The sequence below is a fragment of the Neltuma alba genome, unplaced genomic scaffold (genome assembly GCF_004799145.2).
Source record: "Neltuma alba isolate B1F8T4 unplaced genomic scaffold, ASM479914v2 tig00011924_pilon, whole genome shotgun sequence".
Taxonomy (NCBI): domain Eukaryota; kingdom Viridiplantae; phylum Streptophyta; class Magnoliopsida; order Fabales; family Fabaceae; genus Neltuma; species Neltuma alba.
The window spans coordinates 50,266-70,844 of record NW_021636515.1 but is presented as its reverse complement, the minus strand read 5'-3'; the positions used below and the strand labels follow the sequence as shown (position 1 = coordinate 70,844).

The window sequence follows — 20,579 nt, the reverse complement described above, 5'->3', positions numbered from 1 at the left end:
GTCTATGGCATGCAAATACACACGTGTTAATTTACGCAGGAAAAGATCAGGACCACTCACGAACAATTATAACAGCGGTGTCCCTTACTGCTGTCTCAATCATGCTTTTTTGTTTCGGCGTCTATTACTGGAAGAGAAAAAAGAGCAACAGTTATAAGGCAATTCTGAAGAAAAATTGTATGTATGCTGTTTTTTCTCAGAAAAAGGAAAGAAAAAAAGACGAATCAGTCGACTGTGAGAAAAACTATATTATTGCGGTGTACTTAACTTAAAATGTACATATGTTTATAGTCGGAGCTGAAGGAGCCACATTAGAGTCATTGCAATTCAATTTGGCAACAATTGAAGCTGCAACAGATAAGTTCTCACTTGAAAATAGAATAGGCAAAGGTGGATTTGGAGAAGTCTACATGGTAAATTGATTATGCGATCAAACATGTCTGTTTATGTATATTGTTGATTGTACATAAAGAGACCGCCTACTATATTATGAAAATAGATTGTCAGCCCCTCATTATCTAACTATATTATGATTTCAGGGCATTCTTCCCGATGGTAGCAAAATAGCTGTAAAGAGATTGTCAGAAAAATCAAGTCAGGGCTTATTGGAGTTCAAGAATGAGGTTTTACTAATTGCCAAACTTCAACACAGAAACTTGGTTGCATTATTAGGATTTTGCTTGAAAGATCAAGAGAAAATACTTGTCTATGAATACGTTCCTAACAAGAGCCTCGATTATTTTTTATTTGGTTGTCCCTTCTAATCAAACTGTTCTTACCATTTTTCAATTTTCCATTCATGTATGATCCATTCCTTTTATTACTCTAAGGTGAATATATATTTATTGTATAATCTGTAATTTGATTTTAGACATAAATATATACATCGTGGTTCAATTGTATGCTCACAAACTAATTTAATTATTTATAGGTTCACAAAAGTCAAGAGTGTTAAATTGGCCAGAGCGTCACAAAATTATAGGAGGAATTGCTCGAGGAGTTCTTTATCTTCATGAATACTCACGCATTAAAATAATACATCGAGATCTCAAACCTAGCAATATTTTGTTAGATGATGAGATGAATCCGAAAATTTCTGATTTTGGAATGGCGAGAATTGTTGGCATTAATGAAACTAGGGGAAACACGAATAGAATTGTTGGAACATTGTAAGTTCTCTATCTCTATGGTCTTGTCTCTCTCTCTATATGTATATGTGTGCGCTTATGTATGTATCTTAGTTTTTTATGTATATTTTGCATGTGCACTTTAATTTTCTATTGAATCTAAATATTGATGCAAGACTTTGCTCAAATTATGTGGTGCTAAACTTCCAACATACATTAATACAATTATGTGTGATTTTTTTTTTGTAGGGGTTACATGTCTCCAGAATATATCAAATTTGGATTATTTTCTGAGAAATCAGATGTTTACAGCTTTGGAGTCATTGTTTTAGAAATTATAAGTGGAAAGAATATATCTTCTCAATGTGAATCACATGAATCTCAATATGTTGGTGGACTCCTAAGCGATGTAAGTATAGTAAACTTTTAGTGTTTCTCAAATGATCATCTCAAACTGGTCATTGTCGTTGTCATCATAAGCATCAACCAACCATTGGAGCTTATGTTAACAAAAATCTATAATCAAATTAGTAGCATGCCCTATTTTAAACTAATGATTTAACATAATGGCAGGCTTGGAAGCATTGGAGGGATGACAATTTGATAGCGATATTGGATTCGAATTTGACAGAAGCCGGGTCACATAGTGAAATAATCAAATGCATCCATATTGGCTTGCTGTGTGTTCAAGGAAATCCAGGAGTTAGGCCTTCCATGAACAAAGCTGTTCAATATCTGAGTAATGATTCAATTCAGTTGCCAATTCCTCAAGAACCAGCATTCTTCATCCATAGTCAAATGGGACCAGCGGAAAGCAGTAGGTCAATGGAGGCTCAACTTGCCAACCATAATCAATATTCCATCAATGAAATGTCGGAGAATATAATATCTCCTCGCTAGATCACAGGAGACTTCAACTTTTGTTTTTCTCTGCTTGAGAATTGAAGGTTTAGAATTTTTTCTCTTATTGCATAACAAGCGTGGCTTTATTTTTAAAACATGCTTGCAATGACAATTTGATTATTTTAGACTTGGTTTGCTTTCTGGCCCATCTTTCCTTTGTCTGCCGTCTATTAAGAGGTCATGGCTCTCTAACCTTCTTTCAACTAAAGGGATTAACATTTGCTTCAATTGGATCCATTAGCAGGCTTCAACCATCCAACAAAACAATACAAACTATGAAAGTTAAAGTTGATGAACTAGGGCCAAAATATTAACAATTAATCATAAATCTATAATTTTAGTACAAGTATCAACTATGCATATGTTCCTATCATAAATACTTTTAAATATACATTAATTCACCAAAAAGTATAATAACTAAGGGAAGACATGATGAAATAACATGAATTTCACAAGGTTATATAGCAAAGGCTCTATCTTTGTATGTGGGCAATACTTCAATCTTGTAGATACCAAACTGAGCAATTGAAGTTTAGGAAAAAGAATAAATAAAAGCCTTGTCCTCGGGAGTAAAAGAATTCACTCGACAACACTTCATTTCAGAGCATGATTCTTTAGTTCCAAGTCAGTTGGTAAGTTCCAGATTTGACAATGCCATAAAAAAGCATGTTTCTGTGGAACTAACAATTAAATTGAATCATCGCTAAGATCTATATAAAATAAAACAATTCTTGTTGAAACTAGTTTCAATAATCATTATCGTGATGAATACTATAATGCGCATCAAATCTCAACTATTCAAATTTAATATGAGTGGCTAAAATTTAATTTTTTATATCTTTGTTTTTAAAAAAGTTTTCCTTTAATAGATAGATGATTCAAAATAAACGTAATTTTTCAACTATAATTTTTTTAAAAATAATTTCTTGATTTAAAAATTATTAGTTAAAAATTTTAAATCTAGACCATTAAAACTATATATGAATGGTAGATTTTACTATAACGATGAGTATCTCAATATTCACCACTATGATGAGCGCCAAGACTGGTTCTAATTGTAACCATACACAAAGGCTTGATTTGCATCTGGATTTTCTTGAATAGAAAACAACTTGATGCAAAAGGATGCACTTAATCACTTCATTACATTATCTGAATTCATTATTTATGCTTGAATCTAATATCTCTATCAGCTTTATCCTACCCCCACTGATTACAAGTTTGTAACAATTAAGTAAAACAAATTATTATAATAATCTCCCTTTCATTATTAATTGCCATGTATGTTGAATATCCAGAATAATACCTGTACATTGCATACTTTGAAAACATATAAACATTGAAAAAGAAAAATATTAATAACAACATTTTTATACAATACATAATAAGAACATTAATTGGGACATTCAATGATTAGTTGAGATGTAAATTATTGAATCTCTTCTTATGAACACTTATTTTTCTTCATTTAACTCAACTATATCAAAACAGACACTATAAGGAAAAAAAAAGACTTTAGGCAATGACTTTCGGCGGCAACAAAAAAAGTCGCAACTGAAAGTCCACTTTCAGCAGCGACACCAAAAAGTCGCCGCTGAAAGTCTTAATTTCAGCGGTGAACTTTCAGCAGTGATTAAAAAAGTCGCCGCTAAAAGTTTACTTTTTTCAGCGGCGACTTCTTTTGTTGTCGCTGAAAGTGTAATATAATAATATATATTTTATTTTACAATATTAATAAACAAATTCAATCTAGCTCAGTGACAAGAAGATTGGATACGAAAGGAGGTGGTCACGAGTTCGAATCTTGAAGAAGATACATTTAAGGTGAAAATATTTGGACGATGGCCTGGCGGGGAGGAGTGATGTGGCGCAGTGACGTGGAGGTGGCTAGTGATGATGTGGCGGCCAGCGGTGATGATGTGGCATTGGTGAAGCCAATTCTTCTTAAGCATTACTTTCAGTGGTCCTTTAGCGGTGACAAGAATGTCACCGTCGAAAGTGTCTTTCAACGGCGACATTCTTCTCGCCGTCGAAAGTGTTTTTAGCGGTGTCTTTCAGCAGTGACATTTCTAAAAGTCGCCACTGAAAGTTTTCAGCCACGGCTGCTACAGCAACGACTTTTTAGCGGTAACAAGTCACCCCTGAAAACTTTCAGTAGCAACTTTTATACTTTCAGTGGTGACTTTTTGTCACCGCTGAAAATCAATCTTTTTGTAGTGAGATGTAGAGCTTAAAGAGAAAAGATTTAGAACTATGTACCAACTATTTTATTTGCACTTCCTTCATTTGTGATGATAGCAACCATTTTAGCTAAGCCAACATATGATATTTTTGGATTCACTTTATCATCTAATAAAATATTGCTTGGTTTGATATCATGATGTATAATTTTAAGATAGGAATATTCATTGATAAAAAAAAATTTCTTGAGCAACTCCTGCAATGATTTTACAAGGCTCTACCCAGTTTAGTGCTTTGCCTTTTTGGAAACCTGTACATTAATTGTTGCGAGTGATTATATATAGAGACAAAATAAAGGTAATCTAATTATAGACAATTAACTCCACCATACATCAGATAGCGTGAACAACAAATTTCAGTAAGAGTTAAAGAAGGTATAGATTGTCAAAACAAATAAAAGTTAGTCAAGGTTCCGAACATATTCATAAACAAGGATTTTCTCTTGTTCTTCTATGCAAAATCCAAGCAAGGCCACCAAGTTTATGTGCTGAAGTTTGGCAATCAATAAAATCTCGTTCTTGAATTCTTCTCCACCTTGACCAGAATTTTTTGAAAGTCTCTTGACAGCTAATTCTTGACCATTTGAAAGAACACCCTAGAACCATAGATGATTAGATTAAAAGTTAAGAAACATATATAAATGCGTTCGTGTGTCTATGTGTAACGTTTATACCGATGACATGTGTTACCTTGTAAACCTGTCCAAATCCACCTTGGCCTAAACATTTTTCATGAAAAAACTTATTTGTTGCAGCTTCAATAGTGGCCAAACCAAATTGTAGAGGCTCTAAATTATGGCTTTCATTTCCAACTAGACACACAGAAAATAGTAAAGGATGCTGAAAGTAATAAAAGCATCGATACAAAAGCTCTTTAGACAAACCGAATTTTATGGATAAATAAAAATTTGTCCGAGAACAAAAATTACTTACAGTATTTTGTCTGAGAAGAGCGTTGCGTCTCTTCCTGATTAGATTCTTTGAGAGATAGTAGGCGACACAAAAAAAAAATTCCCAGACCACCAACAGAAGAAACCACAAGTACCATAATAGTCCCTGTTGACTGACCTCTCCCTTTTACTGCGAAAAGTCAAAAGCATCATATACTTCCACGTCTCAATGTAATGACATCATATGAAAATTGACTGTATCCCGTAAGACCAGGGGATCATATTCACATTCTGATTGGATTCAATTTTCCTCAGCTGTCATGTTAATTTTTGAAAATTTATTTTGATGCCAAAATCAGCGTAATCTTTTTCTTTAATCGACGTACCCAGATATGCATTTTAAAATAAAAATCAGAAAAGCGTATTAGGTACTCAGCAAACAAAAAAAATGTTTAAGTTGAATTTTACCTTGAGGATCTGAAGAACTTGTTGGAGGAGAAAGTGCAGGCAGTGTAGGCGCTGTCGCTTCTGGCTGATCATCAGACTTACAAAAAGGATATAACTCATAGCGAACGTTGCAACCCATAGAACTCTTCCTCCTTGTTTTCCCAAACAGCACCATGTTGAAAGGTCTCCAATCACAGCACTCAGACAAATTCTGCAATCTTGGGATGATAGGTCCTGCGTGCACCGAAGTAGAGAATACATTGTTCCGAACCCAGATATGCTTGCTTCCCTTGTGGCATATTCCTTAGTGCGGTTAGCTGCTTCATGTTTAAGCGTGCTCAACAATATCTGCAAGAAGCTCAGGTGGGACACTTCGCCGGTGTTCAAGAGGCGCAGTGTAGGCCTTGTTTCGACGGTGGAGAACAAGGGATGGTTCGAATAGCGAACCATGCACTCGTCGTACCAGATTATTGCCTCCTTCGAAGTTCTGCACTCGGAAGATAATCTTTGGGTGGCGGTAAAGATGTATTGTTTCAGCTTTGCTTTTATCTATTCTTTCCCAACACCCTTTGCTTCTCCACTTTTCCATCGTTTCTGTAAAATTTTCCAATTTCAGTTGAAAAATGAACCTCGAAACTCATTGGAAAAACCTACCGGGCCGGGGTTGTGCACGGATTCTCTTTAGAGACAGCAAGGTCATTTACTTTGTAAACTCTTGTTTATTTAATGTCATTTTGTCTTGTTCCCAAAATAAAAAAGAAACACCAAAGTCATTTTAGGCTATTTGTGCTTTAAGCTTTTGAAAAAAATTAAAATTAAAAGTTTGTTTCTGACTTAATTGTTTAAACTTTAAAGATCTCGTTCATTTTTTTTTTTTAAAGATATGGATTCAATAATTTATATTTATAGTCCCCATGGATTAACATATCATTCATTCCTCTAGATAAATACATAAAATTCTAATTAAATAAAAAGTTTTAAGCAGTTGTACAGACGAAATCTCTGATGCTCACATACAGACATACGCATAAGATCTCCCAGCGGCTCAAATTAAATTTTGTGTATTGCAATTATTATTATCTGAAAACAGATATTACTACAAATGATTTTAAATTAGTAAACGTTATATGTTACTGTTTATGAAGATAATTTCATATCAGACATATATTTGAGTAACCTTGCTCGTTAAATAAAATACTCTATTAATTTGTTCTCTGTAGTTATAATATTTGAAATGTACATGTGACGTAAGAGTCAGTGAGGGTGATATGTATTTTTTAAAAAAATAAGTGAGACTAATAACATTTATTATCGAGATATACTCCGTCACTCTGTCAGCCCTAAATGTAAGACCTATTTTATAGTATATACTACACTGTAAAATAAATTTTATATTTAAAACCGAAAGAGTATAAATATCGCATTACCTGGCCTTTTTTTATCTTTAGTCTGAAGATGCAAACAAAAAGAGAAAATAGATCTCCGGCTTCTTCACCTTGTTTCTCTCTGGGTTCTGGATCCCGGGATTGAACTTGAAACTGATATAGAGAGTGGGCTGTACACACTAGGAAGAGGATTCTCTCCTCTACCTCGCCTTTTTAATCTTCAATTTTTGTTCTGAAGATGCAAGGATCTTCTTTGATACATTTAATACTTTATGAAAAATGCTTACATATAACTGAATTAAGGTAATTATGGTAATTTTGACCATGTTTCATACCAACAAATACATAAAAATACCGCTCAAATTTTATATTTAAAAGAAAAAATTAGATTTATTATTATTGTAAAATGGGGATGTAGGCAAATAATCAAGATCAGCTAAGAATTTTCCCGATGATGCCGCTTTTGTATAACGAATGAATCTGGGGGCTAAAAAGTACATTGTTATTTTCGTTTGTTTTTATTGAATTTATTATAATAATTAAAAGTAATTTTAATTTCATGCAAAAAGAACAGCAAAGAAATTTTGCAGAAACCCATGCAAATTTTTTTTTTATTATGCGTATGTATTCTTTTATTGGAAGAAATCTTATTTGAGGTACTGTAGATATAAGTGTGAGCACCTTTACAACAGAAATTCGAATCTTGGTTTGATACGTTGTTAGAAACTAACGCCTTATATTAAACCCAACCTGTTGATAAGCCACGTGAATTAAATCACATATTATGAAAAACTGTTGGTGATATGTTTTTTCCTTTGAACTGGCGCTTTTGTGTTGGGAACAAGGCCAGAGCTTCTTCGGGACAAAAGCGTGGACGAGTCAGTCTAATTAACTCACATGTTCACAGAGAAGCTTTAGCCTGTGCTGATCTTCTGGGCAAGACTGCACATGTGGCAAGTAGAACTCCTCTATATTTCCACTCCGTCATATCTACTTGTGCAGCTCAATACGCACTGGACAAGAGTTAGACTTCCCTCTAGTCTAGTCTCTTTTTTGTAACAAGCTTTGCATGCCTCTTTCAATTCAAAAGAAAGAAACTCACATATCTAAGTTGTTTGATTATGAAGGACTGAAATTACGTTTTTGAAGAAAACGTGAAAACAAAGGACGTCAAAATGCTTTCGAGATGTGTTTGTACTGTCTGGGCCAATAATAACATAGTACTGTTTAGGCCTCTCTTGGGCCTATGTGGGGACCACTTTTGATTTGAAAAATCTCAAAATTTAACCCAACAATAAAATATTAATTCCAAGCAATATTGATGCTTATATGTAACTATTCACTTGTAATCTTTTATAATTTTTATAGACCTTTAAAATTACATTTTTCTCTATGAAAAATACTCTTTTAATATAAGAATATGATCTAAAAATTTTCATGATTTTTTTTCACCTCTAACTATTTATTTTGAATTTTTCCCAAATAGGCCCTTAATCAGTAGAACTACCGGAAATAAATTCCCCAAAATAATTTCCTATGCTTCTAGAGAGTGAAACCAATTTTATAAATTCCAATAACAATTTAGATCATTATTCCATATTTTTTCAGAATTATTGAGGTCTCTAAATATTTAAAATAATTATTTCTACTCAATTTTTACTATATTTTCCGAAAAACCTTTGTTTTCAGGAAATTCTGTAAATAACTATTTCCATACCATTTTCTCCTCTGTGCCCTCAATTGAAATTCCAAAACCTCTAATTTATCTTTTTACCATTTTACGGGAATTTTTTCAAAATTTTTCCAATTTTTTCCATTTTCTCCTTCCTAGACTGATAATTTCAAAAATATCAGTCTGGAGTCTATTGGGGTTTCACATCAAAAGTTGTTTTGTTCTTATTCTAAGTTTTAACTCCCTATATCAGGGTAAATTTTTCAGGATGTGACAGATAATATATATTTAGGATCAAAAATTGCTTCTAGAAGATGCCCTATAATAAGGATCAAAGGGAGTACAACTTTTTTTTTTTTTAAACACCCTTATTTATAGAGAGGATAAGTAGAAATAATAAGGAAAAAATAGAGATATATATATAATTAATTATGTATAAAAATAAAAAAATGAAATGAATTGAATAATTAAAGAAGTCCACATTAATACTTATAAAAACCCACACCCCTGTTCACCAAAAAAAAAAACACACACACCTTCAAAAGATTTGATGCTTATAGACCAGTCTTGAAGAATTATATAATTTTGCTATTTATTCACAAACATGAATCACAATTACCTAAAAATGCAGATATGATCATCTCTGTGTGTGACTTCTGAATAGTTGTATAGATCAATTCATAATTATATGTATTGAACAAACTATACATGGCAATATTTTAAAAGTTAGATTGAATGTCAAACTGAAAAAAAATAACAAGTCACGATTTGTCCAGTTGAATCGGTTAGATCGGCAATCAAACTGATAATATAATAATTAAATAAAAACTAATATTATATGTTTGTATAATAATATATGTATGAAAATAAAATATTAAGTTATCAAATAATTTAAAAATCAAAGTAAATAGTCCATTTCACGATAAATTAACAAACTCATATGATAATAATGTAGCGCACAACAAATCATGGGTAGTAATATAGTAAAAACACAGATGTTCAATTTTATATTAATTATTTTAGATAAAAAATAAAAATCAATTTAAATTAAATAATTGTAAATAAATCTTAAAAATTTATAAAGCTCAAAATATAAACAGCGAAAAAAAAAATCTGCCTACAGCCTTCAAATGTCTCCAAGACACATCCTCCAGGAATTCTGAATTGATGCTTAAAACTAGAGTTTGTAATGCGGGCTGACGGTGCGGACACGCGCCAGCCACCAGCGATGCAGGCTAGTGGGCTAGCCCGCCGGCAGCCGGCCTGCCTAAATATTTTCTTTAAAAAATTATTATTATTTGTATAAGTTGAGCTTAGTTTAAAATGTTGAAATTGGAGTTGAAGTTTTGAACATAAGTAGTATGTTATAATAAAATAATGTGAGGATTAATTTATAATTTGAGAAGATATTTTAGCAAAACTAACACAAATTTTTTTAAATAATTAATTTGACTATTTTTCATATCCAAATTAATTAAATAGATCTTTTATGTGTGTATTATATATGCAATTACATAAATGAGGCAATGTTAATGTGGAATTTAAGGATCAAAATCCTCCAACTATGTTATATAATATATTAAGAATTGCATAAAAATAAAAATTAAAAAAAAAAGTGGGCTAGCCCACGGCGAAACGGGCTCAAAGCGGTACAAGCTAGAAAAGTCCGTACTTTGGTGAGTTGGCATTTTGCCAACTTGAGCCTGTCATTTTGACAAAACCAAAAATCACCCACAACACACACCGAAAGCCTAGCTTGCTTTAGTCTGTGTGAATGCAAAAGACTTTTTCAAGAGGCATACTTTTAATTAGACAAGATAATGCTCGAATCTGTCCTAGATTATGCTTAATGTAATAATAATGTCATTAAGCCATAATACTATCAGCAAGCCTCATCAAATGTTATATCTTTTTCATAATAAAAGTAAACACGCCATCAATTACAAATTTTTTACATATCAAAGTTTAAATTTCAAAAATTCAATGTGAAAATTTGTCTGCATATATTGCAAACATGACAATCTCCATCCGTAATTTACTGATGTTTATATATGCATAAAATAATTCAATTTGGAGCTGATTTTTTAAAATCTAACATGGAACATCTTAGAGGAAAATGTTAGTTATGCAATGTTATGATTATTAAATAACAAAAAGCCCTTTACTAAACTTTCAAAAAAATTTTGGATCCAAGTTAAAACTAAATTAATATTATGATCCTAATTGAAATATCATTCCCTCATTAAAGTGTTCGGTAGTCATAAATGTAGGGGATATTGTTTTATTTATTAATATGGTTTTTTTTCCTTTGTTGGCTCTCCCTGTCTCCCAGCTGATTCTCCAAGTTAACATAGAGTAGACCTATTATATGACAAAATAGGCTTACTTTATGTTAACATACATGGAGAGGTCAAGGTGATAGAAGTGGGAGACAACCTTTGATTATATATGCAAGCAGCTTACTATCTGATAAAGAATAGAACAGCACATGCCATTTTGCGGCCCCAAAACTCAGAGCAAGCAAGGTTTATAGTACCTGATATTTGGTTTCCCAACTGGTCCATCCCTCTTTTGCGCCCTCCATCTCCATCCTCCATCTACTTTGATCAAGGCCTTGACTGCTTTCAGTTCCAAGCTATCGCTGAGGTTATTGAAGCTCTTGGGCGGCAATCAATCGTCCCTATTTATGAAGACACTGAACATGGCAGTCACCTTGTTCCATGCCTCTTCGCTATCTTGAAAGCTATGGGCATACGAATGGCTAACGTAACTGCCATTGATTCAGATTCATCAGATGATGAAATTGATGACATCTCCTCGAGTTAAAGGACATGCGCACACATGTATTTCTTGTCCATATGAGCATAGATTTCAGAGCAAGATTTGTTCTTTCTGCAGAAGAACAAGGCATGATGGGTGAAGGATATGCTTGGATACTTACCCAAGAGCTATCTTCTTTGATAGATCATCGGGTTAATACTACAGGAAGATTGTATTATGGTACTGCCCAGAAGAAATATAGGAATATTACTGTTCCTGTTTCTTTGAAAAGACACATACAAGGTGCATTGGGAGTGAGGCCAATGGATTTGATCTCCAAAAAGACACCTATTCTTAGGGAGAGAGAGAAGAATTTCACTGATAGGTTCAGGACTACCCTAACTAACTATGGATGGTGGGCCTATCACACAATTGAAGTATTGGCTAAGGCGGTAGAGAAACAAGGCGCAGACAATGGCATAAAACTTCGCAGTGAAGATATATATGGGGGGAAAAAAATGCTGCTGATTTCAAAAGCCAGTCAGGGGTAAATTTTAATTTAAGGGAAAGCTTGAAGCATACAATGTGATAGGAGAAGAGAAAGGATAATCGAATGCTGGAGCCCTAAAACTAGATTGTTCAAAATTGTAGCAAAGGTGGCAATACATCTGATGGTGAATACCCACTAAAGCATCCGCTGTGGCCGGGCGACACATTGGATAAACCACCCAAGTTGAGAATTGGAGTCCCTAACACAAGTTCTTTTCCTGAATTTGTGAATGCATATACCACCTCCAGTCCTTAATATAAGACCCTGTTTGACTTTTATTTTGATCCTAAATATAAAACCCCAATCCACTTTGTCTCTCATATTTATATATTTTTTTCCAAAGTAGCCCTTCTAACAATAATAGTTCTAGTCAATACACTTGATTAGCAATGATATTTTATGAAAGACAACACCTATTTAGGACAAATAACTAACTCAACTTACTTTCTTAATCTCCTTAAATTAGTCAACTGGCTCTTATAATTAGGGCCGGAGGTAGTGCTTTAAGTAAGCTTCGGATTGATAGTGGTCGCTTTGCTGTTAATTTGTTCTTAAAAGCAGTCCAGGTTTTGCCATTTCCGTTAAATAATTGAGTTTGGTCACTTGACAAATACTGACATGACCTTTGATGATCTTCTTTGCGACCAATTGCTGAAAGTGAAGGCAAGTTTTCATTCTTTTTCTCTTTTAAGTTGTTTCTTCTTTTAGTTTATAATGGAAAGTCAGGTATGATACTGGTATATACTTAACAATGCTTATACAGATTCTTCTTTTTACCTTCACACCTGGTCTGTGTGTGCAAATATGTATTGCAAGATCTTGATTCTATAATTGGAGACATCACAATTGTGGAAAACCGCACAGACTGTGATTTAGATTCAAGAGTAGCAATGGTGGTAAGGGTGAAGAAGGCCACCACAAGTAAATGCATCCTCTTGAAACCTTTCAACTGGTTACTGTGGTTAATTCCTGTTGCCATTTTTCTTGGTGCAACTATTATCATATATTAGAAAGAAACAAAACCCCCAAAACCAGTGAAGGAAGAAAAGAAAATTGAAGAATCTTACTACAACCCCTTCCTTGTTTACAAGATCGGTGAGTTAATCTCTTACATAGCGCGCGCACACATATGTACATATAGTTTGATTATAGATGTTATTATGTTTCAATTTATGCCTCGTACGTACTCTGTGACAGATGCTATGGAGAAACTTAATAACAGAGCTGCAGGATGGACGGTGATACTAATTGCATTCCTATTCATCTTGGTAGTGCAAGTCTACACAATGAGTTTAACTTCAATGTTAACACAAGGAAAGATGAAGGTGCCTTCATTTGAGAACGAAAAAGAGCTTATTAAGAATAGCAGTCTGCATGTGGGATATTGAGATGGGTCGTGGGTGAGACGGCTTTTGATTGAACAAATAGGATTCAAGCCTGAGCAGTTAAAGCCGTTGCGACGTCGTGTAGAGTACAATAGAGCATTGTCAGATGGAACAATAGATGCTATCTTTGATGAAACTCCTTATCTCACGCTCTTCCTCTCCAAATGCAAGTCTCAATTCATGATGACAGGATTGCTCTACAAAACTGGTGGATTTGCCTTTGTAAGTCTACTTACTCCACTCTTCTTAATTACAAGGTAAGGTTAACTAATTAATGTCACGTTTTCAAGGCAATTTACGCAAAAATATGAATATTATTAAAATTAATGACCCCACAATAAAATGTTGTTTGAGAATTGAAGCATGCAACCAACTTATTACCACTAAGGAAGGATATGAGATTAAAAAATTTTAATTATCACATTTTTGCCCTATATTTAATTAAGACTAAGTAGGGTTTAATTTTAAACTTTGACATATAATTAGGATGGGAGAGAGTACCCCTAAATTGTATGATTAGGATTTTTATTGCATCTATTTAGAATCCACATATGAATTGAGTTCGAATCTTGTCATTGTCAAGTCTCGAAAAAAAAAAGGAGCACCTTATATATATATATATATATATATATATAAATCCATAAATAAAGCTTGTGCACTATAACTTTACCAAATGGCTATCAAATTAAATCATTTGCCAATCAATCCATAAAGCATCATATACTACTGGTTGGTCTTTAGAACTTTAATGAGATGCTATATACTTATTGTTTTTTTAGGCATTCCCAAAGAAATCTAGCCTGGTCTCACATTTCTCGAATGCAATCTTAAAAGTGATTCAAGATGTGGAGTCATATCGGGTGCTGATGGCCAAGAGCTCCTTACCCACCTCCATTGAAGATTTGGAATTTGAAGACCAAAGTGATATAGAGACATTAAGTTTGAGCATAGCTAACTTCGGAGGCCTTTACCTTGTCCTATCATCTCTTGTGACCCTCTCTTTAGGCCTTTCCATTATAAATCCATCAGTGTTTAAACGGTCTCTGAATCCATTGCCAGTGATTAGATGGTTGCTTGGGAAGCTTTCCACTCTGAAACAATTGGTGATTGCTTGGTTGCATAATAAGAAGCAGCATTTCAAGTTAGCCAAGGCTTGATCATAGTAGGAGTTGCTACCTAGTTAATCAGTAGCTGCTTATTAAATGTGCGATACAAGTGTATATGAAGCTCCTTGCTATCTTATCTACTATTCTGTGTAATAATTTGTCTTTTTTAATTTTATGGCCAACTAGAAACATGTATTAGCGATGAATAAAAAGACACGTCATTGGACTTGACATATTAGGTGTAACATGTAATTTCAAGCAGTTAATGCCTTTCTTTTTAAATAACTAAAAAGAAATGCCTCTTGTAAATAACAGCATGCTATCATATTATCTCCTAAGTCATATATGTGTGTGTGTATTTGGTATGACTATTTGATTGAATCATATTTAGCATTGTCGAGTCCGATTAGAAATAAATCTCCTAAAGATGCTTTCTGCATTTACGTGAACTTGTGATCTCATGTTTAAATGGTGAAAACTCTTTTCACTAAAAGTAGTGCAGTGCCCATTGATGTGTGCATGTCAAAACGGACTAAAATCAATACTTGATGAGTTGCACAGAACTGACAAGTGCTGCCTTTTTAAGTCGTAGAGATAATATTGTATCATTCTAAAAAAATTAGAAATCCATGTTACATTATTTAATAAGCATTAATATAATTTTTAGTCTCTTAAATTTGGGTCTATTTTAATTTTAATCCCTGAAATTTAATTTGTCTTAAAACGTTAGTCTCCAAAAGTGTAACAATGTTAAAATCTACTAATGTACCATAAATAACATTAAAGTGGTGCTCAAACTCACCAAATTGCATCTAACTGAATTTTGTGTGGATAATAGAGGGGGAAAAAAGATCCTCAAAACGCATCTCTTTAGCCTTCTATTTTTTCTTCCTCACTATTCATTTTTAGGAAGTATTCACTGCCTACATTTTGTTATCCATGTAAGATCTAGTTAGGTGTTATCTAATGAGTTTACATCACTACTTTTAATGTCATTGATGATATTTCAACATATTTTAACATGATTGCGCTTTCAGGAGTTAACGTTTCAAGACAGAGTAAATTTTAGGAACTAAAATCACGGGTTTAAAATTTGAAGGACCGAAACTAAAATAGGCTCAAATTCAAAGATAAAAAATTATATTAACTCATTTGGTAATTAGCAAGTAGCCCCACATAGGATGCTTTCAATTCCTTCACATAAATTATCCCATTTCTTTCCCATATTAATTCACCATAAACATATGACGTGTGATCCACTTATTGTAAAATCACCCCACATATCATTACTCAATACTTTATGGCAACGCACAATCAACACATCATCGTTATTCACAAATCATCTCCACTCAACTTAGCATTGTTAACATATACATCAACTTCCACAGCGCATACTTTGACTATTCAACACTAACTGAGCATAAGAATCACAATTTTACTATCAAGCAATAGCGTCATAGTCATACCTATTACAACACTTGCTTTGATGCCAATACAATTGCATTTTCACCTCATTCTTCACCTTCCAACTGAAAATTTTCTAAATATCTCCCTATAAATAATATTTGTAGCTGTACCTTTGTGTCTTTTGTCACCATCATGCATCAAAAATTTCAAACCTTTAACTTCAATTATTCTACCATCCTCTTTTTTTTTTTTTTTATATGTACGATATATATCTTGATCAATAGTTGTTTCATCATTGAACTTCGCAGAAAAATATTTGCTTCACTTTATAGGTGTTAAGGACAATATTGAACCCTTTGAAAAGATTAGTAAACAATATTACATTGTTTAATAATTTATGATATGTAGTGCTCTCTGAAAAATAAAAAAATTCTTTTGGAATAGTTTATAAACAGTTTTTTAATTGTGATATACAAATACAAGCTAAATATGTGAAAAAAAATTTGTCTTAACTTATATAAAACATATTTATAAAAAATTTTAAATGTGATTTCACAAAATAATTTAATGGCAAAATCGGCCCCTCTCAATATGTCAATTCTTTAGCGGAAATAAATGGGTTCGTTCCACCACAATAAGAAAGGATGCTCTGAAGAAAGCAAAGTGGTGAGGTGGAAAGCATGTTTGATGGACAAAGAGGCGCGCCTTTCGAATGCAAGATATGGCCCAGGCCCCTGTTCTCCCCGGTTCCATTTCTTATCTTCTTCTGCTTTTGCCTTTTAACTTATTCTCCCATTTTCTTCCCTCTTCCTCTCCTTCTTCCACACGAGTCCCTCGCAGAAACCCCTCATTTTCGTAACAACCATCATAAAGAATGAGTTCCAAGCATTCATACGAGTGTTTTCCCATTCTTAAAAATAGTTAAAGCATATCACGTGGCCATTAAAGGTAAGTTACTTGTTGGCAGGACTGGTAATATAGGTTAAACCCGCGGGTCTAATCTGCCAACCCGTCAAAATTGGCAGGTTAGGGCCTAAATCAATCTTTTTAACCCCTACCGCTAAACCCACCAACCAACTGGTCAGCCCATTTTTTTTTATTTTAAAATTTTTAAAAATTATTATTATTACATTATTATATCTTATCTAAAAAATTAAAAAACTATCTATATAATTTATTTGATATTTTCAATCAAATATTTTGAAAAAAAATAAAAATCTCATTATATTTTTTTGAATATTGAATAAGAAAAATATTTTAAAATAGAAAAATTTAAAAAAAGTAAATAATTATTGGCGGTTGGGAGGCCAACCCACCTGGACGGATTAGGGTTGGCTTTTAACTAACCTGCCTTCAAATAACCCTTTGTAACCCGACCCATATGGATCCAATTGATCACGGCCCAACCTGTAACCCGCATATTGACCCATATTACCACCCTTACTTTTAAGAATAAATTTACATTCTAAATATAAGTCATTTATAATATTTTTAATACATTGTCTATTTTATTTTTATTTAATTCTTATTGAAAAGAAGACAAGAGTGGAAAGATATGAGAATAATTTATAACTATTAAAAAAATTTAATTAAAATAAAATTAAAAAAATTTTCAATTTAATCCATTTATTATTATACGGAAATGTTTTACAAGTCCCTCATATTGAATAACTCCTACAATACATATGGCTTTAATTGAGAGTATATGTGAATAAAATGAGAAGCCAAATTTTATGCATCACATATATTTTAATATTTTCTTTGAATTTGTGTTTTGGAAAATTTTGACCTATAATAAAAGATGTAGGAATTATTTCAACTCTTTACAATTTCCCTCCCTCCTGCCTCCCGTACTTCTATAACTAAAAGCAGGTTTTGTACTTTATATAAAATTTAAGAAATAGTTGGCAAAAAAATTTAAGAAATAAGCTATAAGTAGTGAAATCTTTAAATAAAATTACTAATATATTAATAATGTCGATAAATGTTGGTGATGATGCCTCTTGTCGTCAAAGCACTCAATTAAACTAGGTCCCAATTAATTTGTAATTTAGGGTCAACCTAGGTCATTACTTCCAAGGAGCAAGTTATGGGTTTCTTTAGGTAAAAATTTAAGTGATAAAAAAAATGCAATAAATTGGACCTAAACTAAAATGCAAAATTCTAATTCTAAATGGAAAATGCAAATGTCCCAAAATCTATATGAAAATCAAATTAAACTAAATAAATGCAATGCAATTTTTGGGGGGTTTTTTTGAAGGAAAATAAAAATAATGAATGAAGAAAATTAATTAGAAAGCAAAGAAAATTAAGAAGTTCTCTTCAGGTAAGGTAAAGGGGACAACTTAGGATTTGCATGGATTTAACCTTCATAACCTTAATCAGTTAATTAGACCAAAGGGAAGTGATAAGAGAGTGGAATTAATAAACTTAATTACCTACTTGAAACAAAGGGAACCCTCAATTTCAAAAGCCCTTAAACTATTAGAGAACTCATAACAGTATAAGGTTGGTTAATTAGGCTTATTAAAACCAATGAAAAATAACCCAATTAATTCTAGAAATTATGTTTGAAATTATCCAATTAAACAATTAGACAATTAACCAACTTAATTAAACAATTAAGAGGCAAAAGAACCCAAATTTTGCAATTCAAACCACATTGATAATTAAACTCATAATGAAAACTCAATTATAAATTCAATTAACAGTGCAAAGGTTCCAAACATATATTCCAACAAGTATCTTGGCACAAATAAGATCCAAATATCAATTTAATCCAAGAATAAAATTGACAATCTAGAACTAAATTGTCTCACAAAAATACAACTCAAAATTATTTAAAACTAAATAATCTTAAGTCCTTGAATTAAAAAGATAAATGGAACATCACTCCCTTGTGGTCTTCAAGTGCTAGCCCAAGACTCTAGTCTTTTCCATGCTCCTCCCAAGTTGCCTCCCTATAAGCTTAAGCTTCCATGGTATTATCTCCTCCTCCAAGGTTATTAGATGCCATAGCCATGAATTAATTGAAGGTGATGGTGAGGAATTGTGCGTGTATGAATGGAGATAGAGGTGATTGAATTTGGTGGGTGAATGACGTGAGGTATCCGTGCGTGAATCAATGGAGAATAAAAAGGTATGATCTTTAGGCGTGAATCCCTCCTCCAAAAATAAGGAAAATAGTATAATGAGGGAAAAGGAAATTTTTGTGGATCCAAAGCTCAAGCCCATTAGTAGTTCATTGACCCATTTGATATTAGCCATCGGATTGTGCTTAGATTCCAAGAAACAATCTTGCACCATTGGATTTCCTGTGTGCCTCTTTCTTGACCTACAAGAATTTAAGTGCATCCATTAATGTAGATTATATCCAAATATAATAAAAAATTAAATATCAGATATGCACAAAAATTAGGCAAGAAATTGCAAAAATTTCTAAAAATAATCTTTCTAAAAATATGAGATTTGTTTCCAAAGAAATAGAAAAAATTAATTCCAAGTCAAAAATAGGAAATCACAAAATATTTATATTTTTAATCCAAAATCTCAATTTTTATGCAAAATCCAAAAATCAACCAATTAATCCAATTATGCATAAAAATCTAATTAAGCTCAAAATTATTATTTAAATTCTGAATTAATGTGGGATAAAATATATAAAAATTGGGCTTTATCAGTTGGTTACATAAAAAGTTCACAAGATTCCGTTGGATTTTTCATAAGTGAAAAATGTAAACTTCTTGATGCAAATTTTAGGAAAAATTAATTCGTATATTTACCTAGTTTTTAATTAGACCCTTATAGTCTTTTTTTATTATTTTTATTGGGTCAATATAATTTTTCAATTATGGATGTTAGTTTATATACTCATAATTTACTGATTTGTAAAAGCATCTGTGTTAGCAGCTATAACGATGGGACTCATTTATTAGCATACGGTTGAAAGAATTTTTCCATGTGAGTATAAATAAAATCCACTTCACCCAGTCAGAAACAATGAAGTCTCTATCTTCAATGATAGTAAGAGTTGAGGAGAGAGCGAGAGGAGAGAAGTAAAAGGTAATAGCAGAAAACTACTGCAGAAATGGAGAAAAGGCAAAGAGGTTGTCTCTTATTTGTGGGCTTTCTGTGCCTGATTGCCCTGGCTAGTCTGCAACTGTAAGAACAATACCAGTAGGAGTGATTCTGGATTCGAGTTCATCACTTGGTCCCACGGTTCTTAATTGCACCAACATCGGACTCCATGATTTGTATTCCTCAGGGTATTCCTATGGAACAAAGCTCCAACTTCATTTCAAAGATTTGCACGGCGATCCCCTCACTGCAGCTTCTGCAGGTAATCCTAACTGTCAAGTATTACTGATGTTTATGTCCAAAGAAAAAGGAAACAATCATGATACTAAGGTTTTTTTTTTTTTTTTAAATTTCTGTTTAATGTCTGTCCAATTAGCAGTAGAAGTGCGAGCTTTGTTCTTCCACGGTCTTTCTCTTTATTGATGACATGGAAATAGAATTCCTGATCCGCCGGCCCCTACTTGGCTTAGAAGTTACTACCTCTGCCTCCACTTCTTAATATAAGAATTAGCTAACTAATTTAAGTAGATTAAAAAATTTATTGAGTTAATTACTTGCAATAAATAGGTATTATCTTCTATAAAATATTTTTACTAATCATATATATTATCTTGAACTATCATTTGATGA

The 20,579-nt window shown here is 32.7% G+C and overlaps 2 protein-coding genes across 2 annotated transcripts; one reads left to right on the top strand and one right to left on the bottom strand.

Moving 5' to 3' along the window:
• Positions 1-101: 101 nt before the first annotated feature.
• On the top strand, positions 102-2,027 carry LOC114719569 (cysteine-rich receptor-like protein kinase 10). Its single transcript, XM_028905081.1, has 6 exons — positions 102-177; positions 292-413; positions 540-750; positions 932-1,169; positions 1,377-1,536; positions 1,701-2,027. Exons 1-6 carry the CDS (start codon positions 102-104, stop codon positions 2,025-2,027), a joined length of 1,134 nt encoding a protein of 377 aa, XP_028760914.1.
• Positions 2,028-4,671: 2,644 nt separating this feature from the next.
• LOC114719568 (putative cysteine-rich receptor-like protein kinase 35) lies at positions 4,672-6,057 on the bottom strand. Its single transcript, XM_028905080.1, has 3 exons — positions 5,629-6,057; positions 4,961-5,110; positions 4,672-4,866 (listed from the first exon to the last, which is right to left on the bottom strand). The coding sequence occupies exons 1-3, from the start codon at positions 6,055-6,057 to the stop codon at positions 4,672-4,674; spliced, it is 774 nt and encodes a 257-aa protein (XP_028760913.1).
• Between the last annotated feature and the right edge of the window lie 14,522 nt (positions 6,058-20,579).

Bases quoted from the DNA above. Each gene is read 5' to 3' on its own strand.
- LOC114719568 (XM_028905080.1), bottom strand. From the start codon at position 6,057: ATGGTTCGCTATTCGAACCATCCCTTGTTCTCCACCGTCGAAACAAGG. The intron at 5,111-5,628 runs GTAAAATTCAAC...TATTACTTTCAG, and splicing joins AAGTTCTTCAGATCCTCAAG to CATCCTTTACTATTTTCTGT. The intron at 4,867-4,960 runs GTAACACATGTC...CTATGGTTCTAG, and splicing joins GATTTGGACAGGTTTACAAG to GGTGTTCTTTCAAATGGTCA.
- LOC114719569 (XM_028905081.1), top strand. From the start codon at position 102: ATGCTTTTTTGTTTCGGCGTCTATTACTGGAAGAGAAAAAAGAGCAAC. The intron at 178-291 runs GTATGTATGCTG...ATATGTTTATAG, and splicing joins GGCAATTCTGAAGAAAAATT to TCGGAGCTGAAGGAGCCACA. The intron at 1,170-1,376 runs GTAAGTTCTCTA...TTTTTTTTGTAG, and splicing joins AATAGAATTGTTGGAACATT to GGGTTACATGTCTCCAGAAT.